The following is a 24,702-nucleotide window of genomic DNA, read 5'->3' on the forward strand; positions in this document are numbered from 1 at the left end:
CTTTGATTTTATTTGTTTAGCACTGGTCACCATTTGACATATTATATATTTTCCATATACTCTCTCCCAACAGAATATTAAATCCCTGAGAATCAGAATTTTTGTCTGCTTTGTTTACTGCTGTACTTAGAACACAGTCTGGTGTATTGTATGAAATCAATGTATTTCATTACATTTAATTGAAATTTAGTATTAAAGTGCCATTATTTAGAGTCAAGCTTAAAAGGAAAATGCATTCACCGATGTTTTATAAATGTGTAGTGCCCTCTTTTCCAAAAAGATTTATTTGTTTAAGTTGATTTATCTAGATGTGACTTTTCCATCCTGAAGTGGACAAAGTAGTTAGCAACCCTTTTTTTTAAGAGTTCCTGTCATTCATTCCCACTGCATATGCTCTTGTAAACAAGGCAAAATAATTTTCACCCAAGAGCAGATTTAGTACATACATACAAGAGTAGTCTGGGTCTAAAGAGGGAGGGAAAAGAGGAAAAAGTGTTCACTGCTGGATTTTACTTTCTCTTTGGCACTAAGCAGGGCATGGGAGGTGGAGCCCTTGAGGTTCCTGAAATGATTCTACTGTGTCTCCAAGGAATTCTCACAAGATAGTTTGGTGGCACCCCCGAGTCAGAGGATTTCAACTTAGAAAACTAAATTACAGCAAATGAGAGAGCAGTTAATATTGCATGAAGAGAAACAGAAGAGGATGTTTTCTTCATTCAGTAGTAGGATAGAGAAAATGAGAAAAAGAGAGAAAGACTGAGTAAAATACATAATTTGTTGGGTTGTTAAGAAATCAGCAAGCAACTATAAACCAGAAAAACACTACAGAGGGGGAAGGAAAGGGTAGGATCAAAACAAGGGGGGGGGTGGGAATTGTATGGGGATTATAACCAAGATGAAAATACATACATTGTGCAAAAATGAAAAATGATGTAAAAATATATGTTTAAAAATAGTAAGAAGAAAGAAAGAAAAGAAATAAGCCAAATCCTGTTGAAAATAAGAATTAAAATTAGAGGAATACCCTTAAAGTTATCCAGGTTATTAGAACAAGAAAAACAAAAAATAAACGGTAATTGCTAGTATGCCACTGTTTCTGCATAAAAATTCAGAAAATATGAAACTATCAGCTTTATGTTATACCTGTTAACTTCAGAGCACTCAACTTGACACAATCCTTTTTTTTTTTTTTTAAAGAAGAAGGGCTAGGGAGAAGTACAGAAGGAAGAAATTGAAAGTTAGAAAATACCAGAGAGATATTATATAGTTTCCTTGACATTTATGTTTCCAGATGGCAGAGTTTGAAAGATCTCCTAGGTTCCCTTCTGAAAGCTGGCATTTCAGAATTCATTTTCTTTTGCTTCTTTTGCCACTTTTACATTTCCTACTCACATCCACACTTTACACACACACACACACACACACACACACACACACACACACTACAGATTCCTATCATTTGAAATGATTTCTATTGCTTTATAGAGTCATACTTATCTGAGTTGTAATAGAAAAATGAGAACTTACTTTATTTACTTCTATGATAAAGGGTTTGGTAAATTAGGGTGAGGATAAAATGATCTCTGCTATGATCTTTGTGTTTTTTTTTTTTTTTTGAGCCACCAAGCATCACACGACAAGACATGTTCCATGAAAGGATTCTCTTTCGTTCCTTTCCTTCTGTCTTCTCTCTTCTTTCCCTACTCTGTCCCTCTCCCTCCTCCTGTTCTTTCCATCTTCTCTCAGCACTTTCCTCTTTGCACGTTAGGCACTGACCAAAGGTACTATTCCATATAAAATTAGGTAAGAATGAAGAAAACCAAACTTTTCTAAATTTATTATTTCCAGAATCATGTCATTTATTATTAAAATTAGATTCATTAATATTGAGGCTGCTGACATAAACTTTGACCCACAGATCATTCAGAAATTGATGTTAGAGCTAATTATTAATCACTGCAGGAAAGACAGAAGCTCATAGGTTCTTCTGGCTCACTGTATAAAAACTACAGAGCTACCTGTATGTAATATTTGTAATCACAGTGATGATTACACTGTGCTGAGATCTCTCTCAGCATGTCTGGACAACAGCTCTTGATTACCAGGATTTGTTGTCTGTTCAGTTGGAATTTAATACTTACATGGAATTCAGGATTTCAGATAGAGAATCAATACAGAAACCATGTGGTCTCTAAGACCTTATAGGCATGATCAGGGAAGATTCAGAGAGATGGGCCTTTCTGGACCAATAATAATGATGTTTTAGAATTACTGCAGAAGATACTGATGATAATAGCAAAGAGTGCAACATGATGCCAATGAGGGTATCAACTCAAGGAATAGGTCTGAGTTCTGTGCTTCTGGCTGATCCTCAAAGCAAACAGGGGCTACATATGCACAGATGACACTAAGTTTGTGGAAAGATCTATTATGTGTAGAACAAAAAGTCCAATTAAAATCTTTTCATCTCAGTTATTGGATTTGTATGGCAGCATCTACTGTTATGTTAAAACTGTGAGAAGGATGTTAAGATATCTGTACTGCAGATGTTAATTATAGTTTCCACTACTCACCTCCTCTTCTAGGTAATATTACAAATGAATATACCCTCACCCCTAATATAAAAGCATTCATTTACAAAGTTTCCTGGTAATTGCTGAATAGACCAATAAGTCAGAATTTAAATGTTGAAAATAATTGTTTGCCTTCTCAGAAATCTTTGTTATCTTTTCCCTAGGAAAGATTAGTCAGGCCAATTGGTTCATCTTTCTCATTTTGGAAACTATATTAGGAAGCATGAAGAAAGCACCAGTAAGAACATAAGCTGACAGGAGACTTGAAGAAAAGAGAAATTTTGTGGGAAGATTGTAATTTGCCTCAAGAATATGAACACAACCCAAGGGCATATCCTCATAACATACAGACTTAGAAATTCTTATAAACTGGATTGTGTTCCCCAAAAATTCAGTTAGGAAGTCCAATCCTCCCATGTGACTGTATTTGAACACAGGGCCTTCAAGAAGGTGCTAGGTTAAATGTGGTCATATGGGAGGGCCCTAATCTAGATCAACTAGTGTTCTCATAAGAAGAGAATGTGCACAAAGAGGCCATGGGGGGCTATAGTAAGAAGATGGACATCTGCAAGTCAATGAGAGATGGAGCAGAGGAAACCAAACCTGTAATAGCTTGATCTTAGATTTCCAGCTTCCAGAATTATGAGAAAGCAATTTCTATTGTTGAAGTCACCTAGTCTGTGCTATCTTGTCATGACAGTACTAACTAGAATCCTGACTAATATAAGACTTTAAAAATGGGCATCATTTAAGATTTGCACGAATTACCTGATGAATTTGTGTCCTGACAATAATTATTAAGATGATCTATAGGAAGTTTCTTAATTACGATAGGTGACAAACTTCACCTGGATAATAGGAGAACTCCAAAATATTTCTAAGATGGTTAGAAATTTAAATTTAGTGGGAATGATGACACTTTTAATTATGCCAAACTTCAAGGTTTCCCATCTGACAAATGCATTTAATAGATTGTTACACTCACTACAGGACAAATGTCCAGCTGAATCTTTTATTCTTGCTGATGCATGCATATTTTATTCTCACCAATTAGACTTAAGAATGAGGGCAGATTTCAGATTATGTATTTAGCTATACATTTCAGAAACATTTGATAAAGATATCCTATATGTGAAATACCATATACCTAGAATACAATTATAAAAAAGAGGATATTTAGGACAAATTCCCTCATGGAGAGAGTAACAAGCTATTAACTTATTCAGAATATAGCAACTATAATATGAACTAACACTATTACTTTAATGAATATTTGAAAAAATGTGTAATGCTATACTGAAATTCACAGGAAGGAAACTCCTTCCCCCAGAGATCAAAATAATTTAGGAGATGAACTGATAATCTGAGACATATACCAGAAATACAACTTGTTCATGCACTTAAAGTAGAGGTGACTTTTCTGAGGTCAGGGTCAGGGCTAGCTACCATAATTGCTTCGAGGCCATCTCTTCAAAAATCAACAGACTGTGTTTGCCATTGGTCATTCATTTATGATAAATCGGTTTGCTTAATGGAACAAGAGTGATTCCAGGGTCAGGGAGTACATAAAGAACAATCAGAACCTAGTTAATTAAACTTTCAGAACTTCAATTTTCAAAACTGAACAATGGAAAAGTACAATCTACCTTGAATAGTTATTGTGAGAATGAGAGATAACAGACACAAAGCTGCAAGTACACTATTTATAATACAGTAGACACAGTATTTATCATTACGGTGTTTCAATGAAAATATAACAAAAATGGTTTTTAATGGTTGATTGTGACTTCCTGGAGCACTCTCATGAGACTGAAATGAGCCTGCAATTTCACTCAAGGCCATGTTCAATGGGGAATTTCTATGATGGGTGTCAGGGAGAGAAGCTATAATCTCAGTCTCATCTGTCATTCTCATACTAAAAATTCTTAGTGAAGGAGGGAATGGTAAATGGAGAGAGTAATATATCATTCCGTTAACTCTCTTGAATACATGAAACATGAACTAAGTTAAAAAAATGGCAACTGTTAAGTTAAATTTTAATGGGGATACATAAAGATGAGGAAAAAAATGGAAATTTACAGAAATCTGGAATATGGTTTACCACCCACAGGCAGAACCAGAAGACAATTATTCCCTTTGGAAAGTGGAGATAAAAATATTAAAGAAAAAAGGGGCTACTGCCAAAGACATCAGTTTCAAAAGAGCAAATACAAATTATTGACCTTTTTATAAGTGGTTCCCACTCGACTACCTGGGATATGTTTAAAATAGTTGGAACAATAGTTTCAGAAAGACTACTTTGAAATCATCTGAGCAGCAACCACCAATGTTGGCAGTTGTCAACAGAAACCACATCACTACCTCTTTGCTTTTCATTCAGAATAGATGTTTATTGCAAATGTTCTCTTTTTTGCCTAGCAAATAGAGAAACATAAACAACAGTGGTTCAACTAAATAATTACAATTATGCCATTAGTTATATTACAAAAAGCATTCGGGGCGTATTTCCATGTTAAATGCAATTATGTTGTATTACAAATATTTTTTCAAAAAACAGGTCTCTTCAAAGTGCTTTTTTCCCCCCTGCGGTGGTTAAGCCAAATCCTGGAAATAACATATCATCAGGTATTTGAAATAAAAAAAAAAATCTAACACTCCCTAAACTTCTGCAAATACTTGCAAAAACTTCTATGGACCTTTTTTCTTCAGACAGTAGAACTCTTAGCAAATGCTCATTAAGGATCTGGATATCTCTCATTTCAAACAACAGTTTTTAATTATGCAGGCTTTAGCTCTGACCTCTGATATGGTTAAATCAGTCCTCCAGTTAAATTAAACTGGCCTTTTCTGACATGCTCAGTATGAAATTAACCAGGATAAAATTTAGGGGTGAAACTGCATTTGCATATCTAACCCAGAACCTTCTTCTGAATATGAAACTGGACTTAAAGAGTCACTGCTACAAACATATCAGGTAATCCTCTAAGTAACGTGAAATTAATCACAAACATATTTATAACTTGAACATCTATCCCCAAAACTCTACCAAAATAAAAATAAATGAATAAAAATAGTTATTAATCTGTGGGGTCAGGGAAAATGTTTTCAGATAATAGTAACTAAAGATCTGAATGAACTTCTGAAATACTGAAATAAGATGATGGAGGGAACTAAACAGTAGAGAAAGCTTCAACTAAAAACATGCAGGGGGAATTTTATGAGGACTTTGCTGAAAGGCTCAGCATGGAAAGTTGGGTGACTCCTAACTTAGTTAAGACAGATTGACATTCTGCTGATAGAGAGCTTCATCTAGCAGGTCCCCTCCCCTAAGGGAAAGGAATAACATGAGGTATTTGAATAACTAGAGGAGAATCTACCTAATAAAAGTAATAACCTGAGAGTCCTCCAATTGTTCTCCCTCCACTATGTCAGCATACCATTCTATTTCCCACATCCACCACTGTCTTAGCCAGGGAATTGAATGCATCTCTTCTATTATCTGATTTTTCCAACAGAGAAGTAGATCAGGAACCAGGCCACAAACATTCCGAATGGATCTTTAGAGGCTTAGGTTCACCCAAACACCCATGGATATTTAAGAAAGCCTGCAAAGTAAGAGACAGAGGGAAATCAGAGAGGCGTCGGAGTTCACATTATGTCACTTTGATTTTACCTAAGGACTACACTTTACCTGATTTTGCTAATCAAAAGAAATCCAAAGAGCATTTCTCTTTTCATGAAAAGAGACAAATAACAAAAATAGCATCAACTTTTGTCCTCAGTGAGCAGTGAGGTACAGTGTAAGATGTACCCCAAGCAGCTAGAATGGCACTACCAAGCTCCTTCCCACAGTCTCTATTTTATGTATGCTCTGCCTTATCTTAGCAAACTAAATTCAACAAGTCATTGAAAAGATCACAAACCATGATCGAGTAAGTTTTTTTAGGGATGCAAGGCTGGTCAACATGTACAAATGATACACAGTTACATAACTGTGTATGAAATTTTTTTTTTCTTGTAATGGTTGGTAACTGTTAAGATCTATTCCTTTAGCAACACTCAAATATGCAATACAAGATGATTAACTATAGTCACTATCCTGAACATTGCATCACCATAATGTATATTTGAAAGGTGAAAGTTTGTACATTTTGAGCTCCTTGACCCATTTTGCTCACTCTTCATCCCTGCTTCTAAAGATGATAAAGATGACACTAAGAGGATATAGCAGGGAAAAAGAGTAAAAATGATGACAGTAAAAAAAAAAAAAAGGTGAACAAAAGAATGAAGAAATAGGAAATAATAATGACAGTATTGCTTAATAAATTCTCTGAGTTGGAAAAAAGACAAACACTATGGCTCAAAAAGGTACCCTAATGGCCAGTCAAAAACAGTACAAAGAGATTCGACACTCACACATAATAGTTGGAAATTTGGATTTCATTTCTAATGAGAAAGCTATAAGAATATGGGCAAGAAAAAAAGCAGTTTATCACAAATCACTAGCTTGAATTTAGATATTTTGAGTATAATTCTGAATTACATAAGATTATGGAGAAGTGATAATATTTAGGGAAATTATTGATGTCTTAAATACTCTATAACGAAGCAGTTTCCATTCATATATGACAGTGTCAAGAAAATGTGTTCAATTGGATAAACCTATTTTCTGAAAACAAACACAAAGTTGTATTCTTTTTCTGTCATGTGACTTTCACAGTATCAGAAATTTAATGTATCTAACCTTTTGACTTTACACCTAAGAAAATGACTTTCTATATGGAAAAATGTCAGTAGCAATAGGATTACTATAAGTCATGCTTAATTATTTGTTGATATCCTATGCCCTTTCAAAGTACTTAAGGTAGAATTTATTTATTTATTTATTTGTTTATTTATTTATTCATTCAAGCACTGGGTACAGTCAGAAGTGCGGGAGTCTGTGCACCATGTGGGATCCTCCCCAGCGGCCGGGGATCAAACCAGCACTGCAGAGGCTGCGGGCAGCTTCGAAACCCAGCACTCAACCACTGCGCCACCAGGGGAGGCCCGGTAGAATATATTTAAATGGTGGTGATTTGGGATTTAAACTTTTTTCAGAATCAGGCATAGAATAATTAAGGGAAAAAAGCAAAAAAAAAAATTGAAAACTGAGTCACAACTAAGTCTCAGGTTAAAATAAGCAGGGGAAGAAGATATGTGAGTCAAGCTTAACTTAGTGGTACTTTTGAAGAGGGTATGTATATTACAGGGTCTTTTGGCCTTGGATCCCTTTCTTGCTCCCTATATAACTATAGGTGTTGTGCAACCTTTTACAATTTAAGTAAAGCAAACATTACTTGGAACTTCAATTTATAAAGCAGCAGTACCTTAATTTTTTCATAACTCCATCTTAAAACACAACTGCAAACTTTCCTCCTGAATTCTTTTTTCTTTTATTTTTTTGGCTTCTCTTTTTCTTTTACTTCCTTCCTCTTACAAGTACTAATAAAAAGTAGAAAAATATGTTATCTTGTCCTTAAGGGACTAAGAAAGGCAGGCCATTTTCCAGTACAAGTTGGGAAGGTAGGGTAAAGGATATGTGACTAAAGGGAATAGGGCATACTTAGAAAAAATAGTTTAGAGAAAGCACGAGGTTGTAATGGAATAAGTGATGCTGACAAGCCTGTGCCATGGGAATTCCTGAGTCTACAGAAAAAAATCATTTCACTCTGAATTCTGTCCTGAGAATGCCTTGTGCAGAAATATTTTAAAACCTGGTTTTGATGTGGACAAAAGAGGGGCATAATCAATAGGGGTGCACACATTTGCTTTGCAGCATCAATACTGCATGTGCTAGTGACCAAATAAGAATGTCTTTTATTCATCATCACTGAATTCATAGTTTTGATGATCAACCGGGTTGATCTAAATATAAATGAATATTTATTGACAGCTAAGTCTGTTTCAATCACTTGACTAGTCACTAGGAATTGTTCTAACTGCTTCACACACATTACCACATTTAATACTAACAGCAAAATTACAAAATTACAGATGAAAGAATCAAGTTTAGATAGTGGTTGAAGTTATCAGAATGATACAACTAGTGGGTGACAGAGCTTTAGAATCTAAAGCTTCTCTATCCAACTACTACCTTATACCATCTCCTTATAAGAATTAGGTACTTGAAATTTAATGAAAAAATACTTTCAAAATATTAATGGGGAACACCTTTTGGATTTAAATGCTGGACAGTCTCCCAGAAATTTACTCCAAGGACAAGGCTGACTACAGCTGTTCTTAAAGCTTCTTTGCTTGCTTTCAAAATTTTAAGTGATTCCTTCACCACAAGAGAACTTTAATGACTAAAGCTGGCATGGAAACTGATGACAGTCAGTTATTTCTTCAATAAAATTATTGACTAAGAGATAGCTGTACATTGAAACACCATGAGTATTGATGGAAAAAGAACAAATTTTAGCAGTTCCTTCAGTAGATGTCAATTTAATTAACTGTTATATTTTCAATGTTTAACACAGTGTCTGGAACATGGTAGACATTCAGTATTTGCAGAAACATATAATCACTTAATAGTGAGTAACCACATCATTATTCTTAGTCCCCTGTCCTTTCCCATCCCAGGACAATATCCAATACACATAAGTTTAATAATTAGTATTCACATCCAGGTGAAATAACAGAACAAACATTAAGTACAAGTCGGAAAGGTAGGGTAGAGGATATGTGACTAAAGGGAATAGGGCATACTTAGAGAAAATAGTTAAGAGAAAGCACGAGGTTGGAGGAGAGTCTTGCTTAAATGGTAAGAAAATCTTAGTAGATTGTGAAATCCTATAAAGAGTAAGATATAAGCTGTTACAGAAATTTTCAAAGATTCAATGTTTTTTAATGAAAAATTACCATTTGATTACAAAACTACACAATTTCAGAAGTACAGCTCTATGTGAGTGTTGAATACACATACACAATATGTGTACATGCTTCATCCACCTACCAGCAAAGTTCCAGTGACTTCACACTATTTAATTGACCCCCTTTAAAGATTCTTTGTTGATCTCTGTTGTACCTTGCAACTGATTGAATTTCACAGCAGTTCAGAATCAGAGCATTTTACACAGCATACAAAAATAATATTCTGAATTATTCACTGTAACTGTTCGTTAACAAATTATTTTTCCTATCGAGCTTTGTTTTTTCAGCATGACTTATGAAAACCAAGTTACTGTCTCTAATCATAACGTATCTTATGATGCACTAGCATGTACCCCAGGTTTGCAACACAGCAGCTATGTAGTTGTGTGCAACTCACTTAACTACTTAGTCTATTTACATTTTTGCCTCAAAGTATTTGCCTCAAAATATAAAAATCATGAGCTATAATGAAACAGTGCACTGACAGACAACTGATAAGACCCTCAACCACTGTCAGCTCCTTTCACCCTCTTTGGTAAAGCTTTCACACTATTTTAAAGAATAAATTATGCAGCCATATTGCTGGTCCAAATGCGAGCTCTTTGAAAACTTAGGCTACTGGGTAAACTAGTTATCAAGGTGTTCCTCATCTTAATTAATAATAAAATGGAGCTAATAGTACCTTCTTTGATGAGTTTCTGAGAGAATCTGATGAGCTAATGTACATGAGGAACACAGTGATGAATGGTACAACATAAGTGCAATTTCAAATCCTCCAAGGTTTTAAGACAGGAATTTTTAAAAGTTTCAATAAACACTTGATAAAATATTTTCCTTTACTAAGAAATTGAAGAATATGTTTAAATCTGACAAAGAGATTTTGCAGAAACAAAATTCATATATATTAAGCTTTATATCTATTGGGTTCTATTCACATGAAGGATTTTTATTTTGGTTGAAGGAAAGGATATCAGATAATATCAAGGCAAGCCTTGACTGTCACATCCAGTAGGCATGGAAGTTTTTTCATGACTAGGTCTGAAGCAGAGAAAGTTTCAGAATGTAAGTTTTTCCCCACCAGCTTCTGTACTTTTTAACATAAAATTGTCATTCTTAAAGGTGATGTGTAACTGAAGAACCATGAGGGTATCAGAAAATATTATGAGTATTAGAACAATTGTGTTTTTAAAAGTACATTTAGACAGGATACCCTTGTTTATACATTCATCATTCATTTATCATTATATAGTATTTGTGAACACATAAAAATGTATATAGACTATATACTAAGGTGACTGTTAGCCATAAGTTAAATTTTTGAATTACATTGTCTAAATGGGCATAAGTGCCTTCAAGTGGGTGAGTTTTTCACATCTGGTAAGAGTTATGACTATGTGCAAGCTGTTCAATGTGGTTTGTACCACCAACTCACACATCTTGAAGCAATGTGTGAAAAACAGAGAAGTATCATTTAAAATCTTAGTGGTGCAAAGAAGGCATTATACCACAGTATTTTAATATGACAGTATTTTCTTCAGTAGCATATTTGAATTTACTGCTTTACCCTCAATTTTCAGTCTACTTTCAATGAATTACAGCTTAAATCTTCTTCATGTTTCACAGTATAATAAATATGAACTATGATCACAAGAACATGTTCTTTGGCTGACAGGAATAAAATTATTTTTAGTTGACATTTTTCATGTTTTCATTCTGTGTATAACATTGCTTTATAATTTTTATAAGCATAAAAACAAGTCACAAGTAAACAGAAATCACTAATGTTATATAAGAAATACAAGCAAATTCAGAGATTAATGATACATGTGAATAATTCTGAGGTAACTTTGTTTCTGAATTTGAACCCTTGTTCTTTTGAAAATTATAGCTATTCCATGATTCAAAAGAAATCAGCCTAAGTACTAAGGAAAATGAGTTACATGTGATTTTCTTGAGCTGTGATTTTTAGGAGCATTTATAATGGAAGCATAAATTTTATTGGAATGTTTTTAGAACTTGTTAAAATCAGAAACAGTAGTAAGGTAGGGGGGCAATTGGTAAATGTCTTTTTTTTTTAGTATGCACTATAATAAATCATCCTTAAAACAGCCCTGTTGATTCTGATTTATACAGGAGGAGAAAAGGAAATTTAGATAAAGTAAAACTCTGGCAAAGATCATAGAATCATAAATAACAAATCATGCGGAAGCATTACTGAATAAGCACTTTTACTCCTGCATTCAATTTCTCGATCATTTATTTTTCTTATTGTAAGTCTCAGACTGTCGTGTACTCACAAGTTTGGTCTAAATTCAAGGTAATTTTACTCAAATGAACTGTAAAGTAAACCATTGGCTATAGTGTATTGCAGTGTCTGGGATTCAACAGTTCACAGCTAACATTAACTTTTTGTCTTTCAATAGGCCTAAACTGAGTTTATATTATTAAATTAAAATGACACTTTATCTGAAAAGAAAAAGAAATTGAAGTTTTGCAGTCAGCTAGCCTTTGGGAGAATTATCTGAAAAATGAATTGGGAAATGTTGGTGCTATCAATGGGTAGTAGAGATTATGTAGGTAAAGAAGAAAATCCTGTTCTGACTAATGGGTAGTCTTTAATTTCATTGATTTGGAGTCTAGGCTGGGAGCTACTGATGTGTTCTTTAATAAAAATATTAGTTACCAACTATTGTGCCTATAATATAGCAATTTCTGTAGGAGGAACTATGGAAACGCAATTGCTAATCTACGTGACATATCTACCTGCCAGATTAGAATTTTAGCTCCACCATACTTAGTTGTGTGGCCTTAAAAATCTGCTTAACTTTTCTGCCCTTCAACTTCCTCATCTATGAAATGCTGATGATAGAAATTATATTTATGAAGGAATTATCTTTACAAGCAGATGACTTCAAATGGTGTCTGGCAAATAATACATATTTAATAATAACATTTATTATTATGGTTTCAGACATGAAGAAAATGAAACCCATGGAAATTAGTTAGCTTGCCCATGAACCCATGGAAATTAGTTAGCTTGCCCAGGAATAGTCTTAATATTCAAAAACAATTCTACATGATCCCATATCCCTGCTTCTTACTCCGCATGTCTTTATCAAAATGGATTTAAGTTATCTCAGTGAATTATAAGAAAACACAAACCTAACAAAATATCTTCCCTACACATAAATCAAGAGAAAGAACCACAAACGTATACTCTGTATTTTATATTTTAAAAATCCATTCCTAGATATCTTATTATGAGAGAGTATTCACCAAAGCCCCTTCTTTTAAAATTATTTTTGCAAAACCAACAAGCAATAGAGTGAACTTAAATTAGATCTGTGCCTTATTTGCAAAATAGCACTCCCATTTCTCCAAATTATTGTTAACAGTGCCCCAAAGTCAAACATAAAATATATGCAATTTAAAAGTTTTGGTGATCTTACTAACTCTCAAGGAAGGTAATAATGAAAAGTGTACCACAACTAATACAGTGCATTTACATAATGCTTTCAGCCATTAATTTTCACATCCAACCAATTTTACCCAGAGGGAAGTCCTCCCCTTCATAGACAACTGAATCTCAGTTATAATGAGGACATGAATATGGGATCTTAGGATTTGTGAACTTGGATCCTTTACTGGAGCAGCCTTCTTTCTTATATGTCCATTGGATATATAAAAACTGGATAGTTTCAACCAGAATGCCAAGTAATTGCCATTCTGCAGTGCAATTTAGGGGGAATGACAATAATTCAAGGGAAAACCAGTATGGGTGTACTTATGCAGTGCCAATTTTAGAATATAATTTCACACTTCTATAACTTCCAATGAAGTGTGGAGTCAGAAGGGAACATAAAGATTATTATGTCTAAAGATTGTGCTTTACACACAAGGTGACAGGGGCCACAAAAAGAACAGAAACAACATGATTGAGTTTGGAAATGATAGAATTCTCTCCTGAACTCTGATATTTTTGCAGAGAAGAGATAAAACAAGGGAACAAACTACAGAGAAATGTGAATGGAAGTAGATGGGATGAGATGACCTCCAGATGCTCTATCTTTTGTTTTCCAAAGAATCTGCAGTAATAAGACTTCTTTATGAGATCTAGAGTAGTTAGAATGGTGGACTTAGGACTGTCAGGGAGGCCTGTGTTCAAAACACAATTGTACCGCTCACTGAGTGGTATATTACTTATCTAAACCTCAATCCCCCCCACCTTTAAAATAGGAAAAAGAAAAAATAACTAGTAAAGTTTTTCTGAGTATGAAATAATGCAGTGCATAATGGTAAGATTTGGGGACAGTGGGAATTAGTAATATCTATGCAATATTAGTTTCTGCTGATGTTCATGTTATTAATATTCACAGTTTACTAACGTCCTGAGAAGTGGAGATTATTACCCCAAAATTCTGGATAAGGAAACAAGCTCAAGAAAGGTAAATTCCCAAAGATACAGACAACTAGGAACATTGAGGCAGTGCTCTTTTAGTCAAGGTGCAGCTACTTTATATCAATCCACCTCTTTTACATTAATATTTTGTAAATATTCACAGTTATAAAATACTAAAGTAATAATCAAAAGGTTGAATTTTTCTGTACATTTTGAAAGGATTATGTTCCTTTTGATAAATTGTTTTTTATAGAATCATCGATGCCCAATATTTTTTTTTCTAGTAACATCATGTGCCAGTATAATGCTAAATTCTAGATTTATATAATAACCTAAATTTATAGATTTATCTAGAATGCTCAGGAAGTGTGATGCTTTGGATACTGAATTTCTAGATAGCATTAAAATACATGCATTTTAAAATGATAATTACTTTGGATGGAATTTCATTTAAACCCTTTTTTTTAAGCAGAGGAAATATGCATTGGTCATATAATAACTTTTTTTTTCCTAACTCAGTGCCATCATTTTAAACAACAATGTTCTTTTTTTGAAAGAACACAGTAATACCTCTGAGCCACTTGAGGTATCTGAGATTTTTAAAGAAATGGTCTCAGACACAGGTGTTTTCTTTTGGGATTGAAAAATCTATGTGTTTTTCTCAAATTCTGGCTTGCTTTTACTAAGATTATTAATGAGGAACTAGTGTTCTGAATATTTGGAAAAGAAACAGAAAGATGAAGATTAAGGACAGAGAGCAGAAGACCTGAGAGGCTCTAAGTCAGATTGGTCATTTTATCTTTTCTGGTGATCTAGGTTGATATTTAGTACAGCCTAAGAGTAGTGCAATTTCTCACCCTAAATATATATACCCTAACTTTTTCTTTATGTGGCTGGAAATTATCTAAATAAGTGACAATGCTTTCTCTTCTCCATACATGGATGATTTAAGCTGAAGTACCAGGGGCTGTTAATGCATATGTCTGAACACATTTCTGCCAATGTCTGAAAAGCTTTGGACTATTTTTTTCTGGTTTCACCGTAGAGTACAGTAAGGTTCTAGATATTAAAGTTATCAGAGAGGAAAAAGGAGGCTTAAATAGTGGATTTCAGATTTTCTGAAAGGAGGTATTCTCCCCAACTCTGTCCCTTAGGGGAATCATGAAGTGAAAACTAGGAATTAAGCAGAATGGTTATTTTATACGTAGGTTTTATAGGTAGGACCTGCAATAGCAAGTTATATTGAATAAAAGAGAATAAAATGCTTTAAGTCTGAAAATCTCCATTTAAGTGTAAAGATTATAATCAGGCCACTTACTTGAGCAGGAAGTGTTTGATTCAGTGAAATTTTTAAAAACAATCTCTTGTATGTTTAAACAAATGTCCTTTAGGATAATGCTGAATGACTTAATAGTTTAGCTGATCCCATTAAGCCCAAGTCTTTTGGGACAGGCTGTGTTTGATATGACCTGTTGTTTCCCTGAAAGTCTTGCTAGCTCTTTTGGTAAATAACAGCCACCAGAAGCCAGAATGAACATTGTCCTTTTCTCGCCCACTCTTGCATGACACATGTGTCGTCCTAAATCAAGTGAAACAGAGCAAGCCAGGCTGGGAAGCACGGTTGGATTTTCAGCAGCAAACACCGCTGATTTGCCAGCTAATGTGTTCCTCCAATATGTGCTAAGGCAATGGCAAACACACACTCCTGGTTGTCTGTAACCATAACACAATTATCCCATGAATTTCAGAAACAAAATCCCTCCCCCTCTCATTTTTTATTTTCTAACTTATTATAACTCTTATGAAAACAATCTAGAATTTAATTAGAGCAGACTGAAAAACAAAAAAATATATATATGGATGGATGACTTCTTCAGGAGATACAACTAAACTGACATCGCCAAAAAGCAAAATGTCAACATGTTCCTAGAAAAATACAGTTACTTGGAATTTGTATAAAGGCAGTGCTTAGCAAACCCCTCAGACTTCCTAGCATACAAAGATTTTTGGAAAAAGTTTTTTGTTAGAATGAGTACAGAAATGAAAGTGTTCTTGATAAAGTCATAACCAAGCACAGTATCTAGCTAGCACTAGAGAAAATAGTGCTAGTGGGTTGAGTGGAGAGTGAATAAATACTATTTCTTTGCAATGGATTTAAATAATGATAGAAAATGAGTACCTAAATTTATTGTATGGTATTTATTGGATCTTTTCCTTAGGGATGGGCAAATGGACTAGGTAGTTGTGACTCTAAGTCAAGACTATTATAAGCTGTCATCCTTAAATGATCTGGAGTCTAGTTTTTAAGATAAATCACAAAATAATAGAAATAAGTGAGACAAAATGAAAAGGAACAATTACAAGAGAACAACTGAGTTTTACTCCAAGGAGTCAACAAAGGATGGATGAGCCTGGGAAGAACAGTAATAATAACTACTATTATTCATTATTTACTAAATTTTTGAGCCCCACTTATACACCAGATAAACTGGTAAGTACATCACAACTCTGCAAGGTAAATATTACCATCTTCACAGAAGCAGTAACTGAAACTTAGAGATCCAGGGGTAAAAATGAAGTCCACAAATTAAATTAATTGAAAAACTGTGATTTACATATACTTTTTCATTTTGAGATAAATATTCTGGCATCTATACTGAATTGTTGAAAAAGATCCAATAAGTTAAATAAGGGAATTTGGATCTGGGATTGTTTACTATACAGTACTCACATAGGAGTCAGTTTAGTTGTATCTCCAGGAAAACTGCCATGCCTTCTATAGTTGTGTGTGTGTGTGTGAGTGTGTGTGTGTGTGTGTGAGAGAGAGAGAGAGAGAGAGAGAGAGAGAGAGAGAGAGTTAGAGTTAGTTTCAAGTGAGGGTAAAAAAGTTTTGTCTTATTATGAAGACTTTTCTAGACATCTCTAGCTATTTCTGGGTGTTGCCAAGTTGAAATAAAATTTTTAAGGTGACATTGATGTAACTTGATTAAAACAAAAAACAATCCCCATAAACTGGGTTACTTAGTCACATTATTTCCCAAAAGTGAAGTAAAGGTAGGGTTTTCCTCTTTATCTGCCCTAGCAAGAAATCATACCTGCTTTTACACTGCCATCTGCCCTTCCCATAGAACAGAGGGAAAATGATAGAAAAGTCCATGGGAATCAGGATTTCAATCTCTTTATATTATAAATGAAGCAAAATCCAAATAAGTGAAACGCTTCTCTCATTTTTTAAGCTAGCTGCAAAGGCTTAGAATTTATGACTCTAAGTTCCAGTACAGAATTTTCTCACTCTAGTATGAAGTTTTCATATTAATGTTATACTATTTTGCTATTATTAAAATAACTAGTCCTCATCTCAGTGTGTGTTTTTAAATACCCATTTGAGTTTAAGAAGCAATTCATCAGAGCCACTTTACAGGTGTGTCCTTCTATTCTTCTTCCTCTCCACATTTATCTTTATGCTGGTGCTGTCTTTCGTTTCAAAAAAGTAAAAGAAAACATTATGAAATGCCAGGACTTGTGCATTTTTTTTAACATTCAGTGTGATCAATGTCAGTTGGCCTATAGTTGGCAATTATTTGCATTTTAAAAAACACAATATTTATCCAAGGATAATAAGACTGCATGGCCCATTTCAAGGTTCCAGTTTCCAGAAATGCCCACAGCCAGGCATCAAAAAATATGAAACTGTTGCAAAGGTCCAATAATCTTATCTTTACTCTGAAAAGAACAAAACTTTTTGAAGCAATTTAGTTTTCTTTGGAATACTTAGATTTTAAGTAAATTTGTTTATTAGCTGACATTTCTGTCTACCCTGATAAACTTTCACCACACTCCCAATTTCAACATATTTAAAAAAAAATCCAGGGAATTTGGATTTGAACAGAAACCAAAATTATAAATTTGAAGTTCATTTCATCTAATATTCTGCCTTTGCAGGAATCCCTACTACATTATATCTGCAGTGTCTGGAAAATTTTTGCTTAAAAGAATCAAAGACCTATGCAGAAACAACTGTTAGTAAAAGAAATGTGAATAATATCTAGAGGGACAAAAATAAAATATTTATGTAAATATTTACTTGAGTTTGAATGGTCAAACATACCATTACAGAATTCAGATATCTTATGTACCACCACACAGTCAAATATGGTGATAAATGGTAGTAAATAATTATTTTAAATAAAATGGTAATTTTTGTTAAACAAATATTTTTGGACAAACTTCAGAACACTGGGGATATGCCTCAAAATAAATCTGCTCTAAGAAAACACTTAAAGAGCAAACATCTCATTCAGTGAGGATAACTTGGAAACACTCTTGATTTGACTATGAAGATACAGAATTCCATCACTGCATACAGGGAGAAACTTGAACAGGAAGCAAAGAGATCGTATATCAACAAAACCCTTAAATTCAGAGTTAAGCAGAAGACAAAGGCAGAAATTAAAGTTTTCCAAGGAAGTTACAGAACCTCTTCAACAGGCCAACTTCTGAAACTCTCCTAAAATTTCCAGTTTGTAGGGTTGCATAAAAACACCTCAAAAGGGAAATGCACTTGTGTGAATCGTAACAGCATCTGAATCACAGACTGGGGCAAACATGTTACAATTATTTTTGTCTTCAAATCTCAGTGTGACACTGGGCTGGTAGGACAACCCTATTAAGCTGGGTTACTGCAATGCATTCAGTCTTATCAGAGACATACATTAAATATAGTGCCTGAAATGACGAATTCAGCTTCTCCCAGGGACCTTGCGGAGGCTCAGAAATCAGACTCATCTCTGATGCAGAGTGAAGAGGTATTAAAAAAATATATATCTTTTTAAACTTCAAAGAGTTCCCCACCTCTGCATCGGATAAGCCTGCAAAGGATGCTCCCACACAACTGCAAGGGCATGCAGAGGGGGAAGTGACGCCCGCAAGGAGGGGGGACCAAGATTCCAACTGACCTTTTTGCTGTTTAAAGGACTGAATCGAGCCTGAATGATGGACCATTTTCACGCTGCTTGTCCCAGGTTAGAAAGCTGTCCGAGAGGGAGGCGGAGTAACAGTAGCCAGACTCTCTCAGAGGCTCGGGAGCTCCATGCAATTCCGGAGTCTCAGCAAGTGCTCTGCAATCTGACACCTGCTTTTGCCAGCACTCGGCTCCCCAGTCTGCGTGCCTGCTGTTGTCATGGCAACCCCAAAGGGTGGTCCAGCGTCCGGCTCCCCTTAGCGGCTACTTAAGGAATAACCCCGCAAGACAGGTGCATCCCATGCCGCAGTGTGGGTGGACTCTGTGCTATTTACTAGGCCTGGGTGGGAAGACTTTTGTTAGTGACTATAAATAAACCCGAGCAAATCTCTAGAGCCACTAGTAACCCCCCACTCTGTCAAGTGTTTAGGCTGGTTATTTTATCAGGACACAAGTATTTATTTCCAAAAAGTTGGTCTGAAACACTGGCCCTTCCAGAAGGGCCAAGGGAGTCTCTGTTCTGAAACGGTTGCAATGCCAGAGGGAGAGGCATTTTTATCTTTCTCAAATTTGAATATGCATAATATGGATAATCTTTGATTATTCAGTAGGATGTTTTTATTAAATTATGTTCCTCATCTAGCATAATACATTTGAGTTCTTTTGTGCTTCAACTACTGAGACACTGAATCATAAATGATAGCACTTCTGGACCATTTATTTGCTTACCTATGTAACAACCTTACCTATGCTTACCTATGTAAAAACCTATGTTTTTAAAATAAAAACACCAAATGGTACTAAATATAATCTTCATTTAAAACCCTGTACAGTAGGTAGACTATTATTATTGTAATATTATAAAAGAAACGGAGGCCCAGAACAACAAAGAATTCTCAAAAAATCAATACCTTATTTGAAAGATAAGTTACCTGATACTGAAATCAGTGTAGTAACTTTTGGGTGATCTACAGTAGTCAAAATAGGATCAGGATTCAACTCAACACATTTCAGTACAGTCTCTTTCTCCTTATCATCGCTGCCTGACTCAAAGGTCTTAAGTTCCTCCTGGAAAATATAACTTATTACTAACAGACATGAATCTGTAGCTTTCTTAAGCTTTGAAGCCTTGGGAGTTGAATTCAGAATCAGGTGAAAGGTCCAAACAAAGGCAGATAAAAAGAGAGTGAGGCAGAGCTCTCAAAATTTTCAACACCTCAAATAGTTTGAGCTACTAGTATAAGCTCTTTGATTCATGTGCAGTGCGTGATACAAAGGAAGTAAAGGGAATAGAACTTTGAACAAGTAGGTGTTCCGGTTATATGTGCCTGGAAAACAAACTATCCTGATATCAGTAGCTTCAACTACAATGTATTACTGTTTTTAATGGTTGGTTATACTCAGTAAGATTCTTACTCACAGCCTTTTCAGTGACTGGGTCTGAAGTAAGAAAAAAATAAACATAATTCCACTCGGTGCAAGGTACAGCAAAGAATGTGCAGTCTTCTCCGACAAAGGACAATGACTCCTCCAGTAGGCAATATTGAGTATTCAGAGAGAAATCAGTATGCGGGTATTGAGGGAATATTTGGTTAGGAAGAATGAATCCTGTGTGACTTTATCTCCAACGGAATATCTAAAACTAAACTCAGGGATTACAGCCACAGACTCATTTAGAAATATTTTAAGAAGAGGGCATTGAAACCCAGATCAATAAATGACTGGCCTGAGGGTGTTCTTATGTTTTTCAATCCACTTCTCACAGGTAAAGATAAAAGTAGCTAATGCATTAAGGAATAGTTCAAGGAAGGAAATGAACACCTAGTAGATACTAGCTATTGTTATAAATAGGACCCCTAATGATCTGAACTTTTTAAACCCTTCACTAGGATTAGAATCAAAAATACCTTTGGAACGTGAATACTGCTGCAATTGATGATCAGGCGGAACAGCTGAAATTAGTGAAAACCTCTGGCTCTAAAGTAAACTTCCAGGCATCGATAACATCTTCCTAGAACCTCTTCTTTCTGCAGATATCTAGTTTTTTCCAATCAACTACCTGACCCACAACCCAGGAGGAGGCAAGGATTATATATGTTGGAGCTATGAATAAGTTAAGAATTTGACCCTCAATAGAAATTATTTTCACACACAAAAAGAAGTTTGGTATTGTGAGAGGAGCCCCCAAACCCTCAACCCCTGGTGACCACTGAGCATCAGTATGGGGCAGATTGGACATGCTGGTGCAGTTTTAAAATCAACACATACTGAAAAGATAAATCAGGTTTAAGGTCTCACCAGTTCAAATCAAGTAAAATGGAACAATAGGGTCCAAGGGCAGGTACTCTGAAGAGGGATATAAGCTGGGATTCAGCATCTGTCTTCAGCAAACAGACTCTTTGGATATTCTTCTGGAAAGACCTTCTTAGACTTCTGAGACTTTCAGAGAGCTCTGCATCTGATCTCCACTCCAAACCACTGCCTCACCGAGGCTCCTGCCTTTGGCTCTGCCTTTGACATCGCCTGGTGATCCATGCAGGTGGTCGATGCCAGGATCCCTGAAAAAGCTGTAGTGCCCTGTCCCTTGTTCCCTGCTACCCCCTCTGAAAGAGCTGTCTGCCACTGATCTATGTCTGACTATTTCTGAGAGCTGTAACACCAGTGCCTAATTCTATGTCCTTTTCTCAATTTATCTCTCTCACCCCTTTGTAAATAAACCCTGTTTGTTGACCCCTGAGCCTCAGTCATGCCCTGCAACTACAGCTGTGAGCAAACAGGTTGGCACCCACCAATCTTGACACTTGCCCTCCTGGCTTTGCGTGGTTTCAGTATTATTTCTAATATTCTTGGCCCTCTAAACACTGCAGCACAGTTCTGATTAAATTATCTTCTCATCAATTTGATTACTTTTAATTAGAAACATTTTAGGCTGGACTGACAGATTGACTAGCAGGGGATTCAAGTAACATCTTTGCTTGCTTTAAAATCAGTCTTTTAGGGGAGGTTGCTAGAGAAACAGCTTTGTGAGGGGCTGAGGAAAATTTAAGCACCATCTGCTTTACAGGAAAGGCAATGCAAAGAGAAGAAAGAGTGTGTGTGTGTGTGTGTGTGTGTGTGTGTAAAGAGAGTATGTGTTTTGTAAGCAGGGAGTGCAAAAAGAGGAGTTTGAGCAAAAAATTCTGATGATCTGTTAAGTGGAAATATTTTAATACTAACATTCCCATTGTAAAAACTTTACAATTGAAAATTAGTTTCATCAGGAAAGGTTCAATGGTTCCTTCATGGGTTGGATTTGCTTATTATTTTTGGATTCAAACTGCTTTCTTTAAGATTTAAGGATGAGAAAATATTTTATATAATTTTGAGGGAGGGGACATGATAAATATCACATATAATATGATCTTGACTGTGTTTTGCAAAATATATAAAAAACACTGGAAAGGAACACAGCATAATGTCTGAAATATTTATATTTGCAAGTTAGAATTAAGGATGACTTTTTTTATACCTCCATGTATTTTTCTGTCATTTTCATACTTTCTACTAATATATATATATATACACACACACACACACACACACACACAGATCTCTCTGTGTGTCTCTGTGTGTGTGTGTGTGTGTGTGTGTGTATATATTTAAACTCTTTCAATAACTATCTACATCTCCAATTTTTCTAAAATTTTCAGTCTTGGTCCCCAAATTTTTGTTTCTGATTGAGGTTTCTGTTGTATTCATCCTCCCACAGCTCACCACCTGTCTTCTGTCCTCCTTAAGTAATGAGTTTATTGGGCACATGGTGACTTTTGCCTCCCAGAGAGGTAAGGGATTATGTTCTTTACATGAATGGGAAGCTGTTATTCCTTTAAATTCTGAAATATAACCACACATATTGTATTCTGTCACAGAAATGAGAAATTTCTGTAGCTATCTCTTTTTGGGGTCTTGAATCACTGACTTAATTGAAATTGAAATTGCCATTCTGCTTCTCATTTCCTAAATGGAGACAGAAATAGGACAGAAATTCTTTTTGCAGTTAGTTCCTTTCTAAAACACAGTAATTTAAGGCATTAAAAGGTGAAATGAAATAGTCAAATCCTGTTGGTAATAGGTTTTTCTACAAAGAGAAAGAATGTCTCTGGGAGACATTATTAGAGTGAGACTGTGATCTCCTTGAGAGCAGCCTGAGGGTAGAGAATCTGTATCTTTCTCTTCTTTTACCTTTAAATTTTTCTTACTTTTATTTTTTTTAATTGACGTAACATTGGTTTATAACATTGTATGTGATTTGGAGGGATACAATTGCCCCTATAGATGTATGTTGTCACACCACACCCACCTCCAAGGCATGAATAGATGTCCCCACCATAGTCCCTGTACCCCATACCAATTTTGTTCTTCCTCCCCGCCTCCCTCTCTGGTAGTTTCAATTCTATAACCAGATTTCTAGGTTTTGTTATTGGTTTGGTTTTGTCTGACCCTTTGTTTTGTTTCTCTCTATTCCACAATTGATACTATGTGGAATTTATCTTTCTCCTGACTTATTTCATTTAGGATTATCCCATCCAATTCCATCCAGGTTGCCTTAAATGGCAAAAGTTCATTTATTTTTATAGCTGAGCAATATTCCAATGTGTATAGATACCACATCTTCCTAAATCTACTTTTCTGTCTGTGGACACTTAGGTTGTTAGCATAAATGGCTATAGTGCAGCAATGAACACAGAAGTGCGTATATCCCCTCCAATTAGTGTTTTTACATTCTTTAGGTAGATACCTAGAGATTGAATTGCTGGATCATATGGCAGATCTACTCTGAATATTTTGAAAAGCCTGCATACTATTTTCCATAAAGGCTGGATTACTCTACTATAGAAATAGACAAAACACTACCAAAATAAACCCTGAAGTCTGACTTAAGAACTGAGCAACAAGGGCCTGCCTCTGCAGCACCGGTTTGATCCCTGGATGCCAGCAAGGGTCCCACATGGCATGCAGACCTCTCCTGCCATGCCCGGCACTGCTGTTCCCCTCAGCAGTGTATTTCATCAGTCTGCCTGTTTTGTTCCCCGCTCTGGCTCTGGTGAATTCTCTCACCCTCCAGCGCTTCTGACTGTACCCAGTACTTGTATAAATAAATAAATAAATCTTTAAAGAAAAAAAAAAAAAGCTCTGTTCTTTAAAAAAACAAAAAAAGAACTGAGCAACAAGAAGGAGATGGTGGGGAGTGAGGAATGAAAGAGGGGGTGACTGAGGGACTATGGTGGAGGATTGTTGGTAGTTTGTTGGTGGGCATGGTGTTGTAATATACATCTCAAGAGGTGTGAATCTACACCCCTAAATCATCATCAGTGTTGCAAACCAATGTTGCCTCAATACAAATTTACACAATCTAGTATAAATGAAAACAGGTAACATGAAACCATTCATGTATCAATAATGTATCAATTATAGTCTGCATTCATTAAGGTAAATCTAAAGAATATATTTAGTACCACTGAATAGTTGATCATCTTATGTTGTCTTAAAAACATTCAGTAGATCATATTTCACACCAAATAAAGTGCTTATTCCACCTTTCCTATAATTTCTACTAGTACTAGGATAAAGATATACATGATTTCCTCAGTGCATTTAACAAATATATATTGGAATCTATGTGCTGAATTCAGTCAGGATATATATTTCTAGTCTTTGTAAGCTTTCTACCAAAAGAAACAGTACATCTTTGTAATTAACTTTAGACAGCAAATGGTTACATAAGTTCTAAATGTTCGAAGTTCCAAGTTTTCAAAGTTTGTGATGTTTTGTTGTAAAACAACAGTTGAACATTTCGAGCAAAATACAGTATTACA

The 24,702-nt window shown here is 35.2% G+C and overlaps 1 protein-coding gene across 3 annotated transcripts in view; it reads right to left on the bottom strand.

The window, feature by feature from the left end:
* Positions 1-24,702, bottom strand: part of ANO3 (anoctamin 3) — a gene marked incomplete at both ends in the record, with an annotated part of 255,438 nt that overhangs the window by 159,301 nt on the left and 71,435 nt on the right. Inside the window, one exon of one of the 3 annotated variants that reach the window (XM_084254787.1) lies at positions 18,843-18,888. The exons of the other annotated variants lie outside the window; for them this stretch is intronic. Coding sequence (XP_084110913.1) covers positions 18,843-18,888 — 46 coding nt within the window. Of the gene's footprint in view, positions 1-18,842; positions 18,889-24,702 lie in introns of those variants that run through there. 3 annotated transcript variants of the gene reach the window in all.

Source organism: Talpa europaea (genome assembly GCF_964194135.1).
Source record: "Talpa europaea genome assembly, chromosome: 1".
Lineage (NCBI taxonomy): Eukaryota > Metazoa > Chordata > Mammalia > Eulipotyphla > Talpidae > Talpa > Talpa europaea.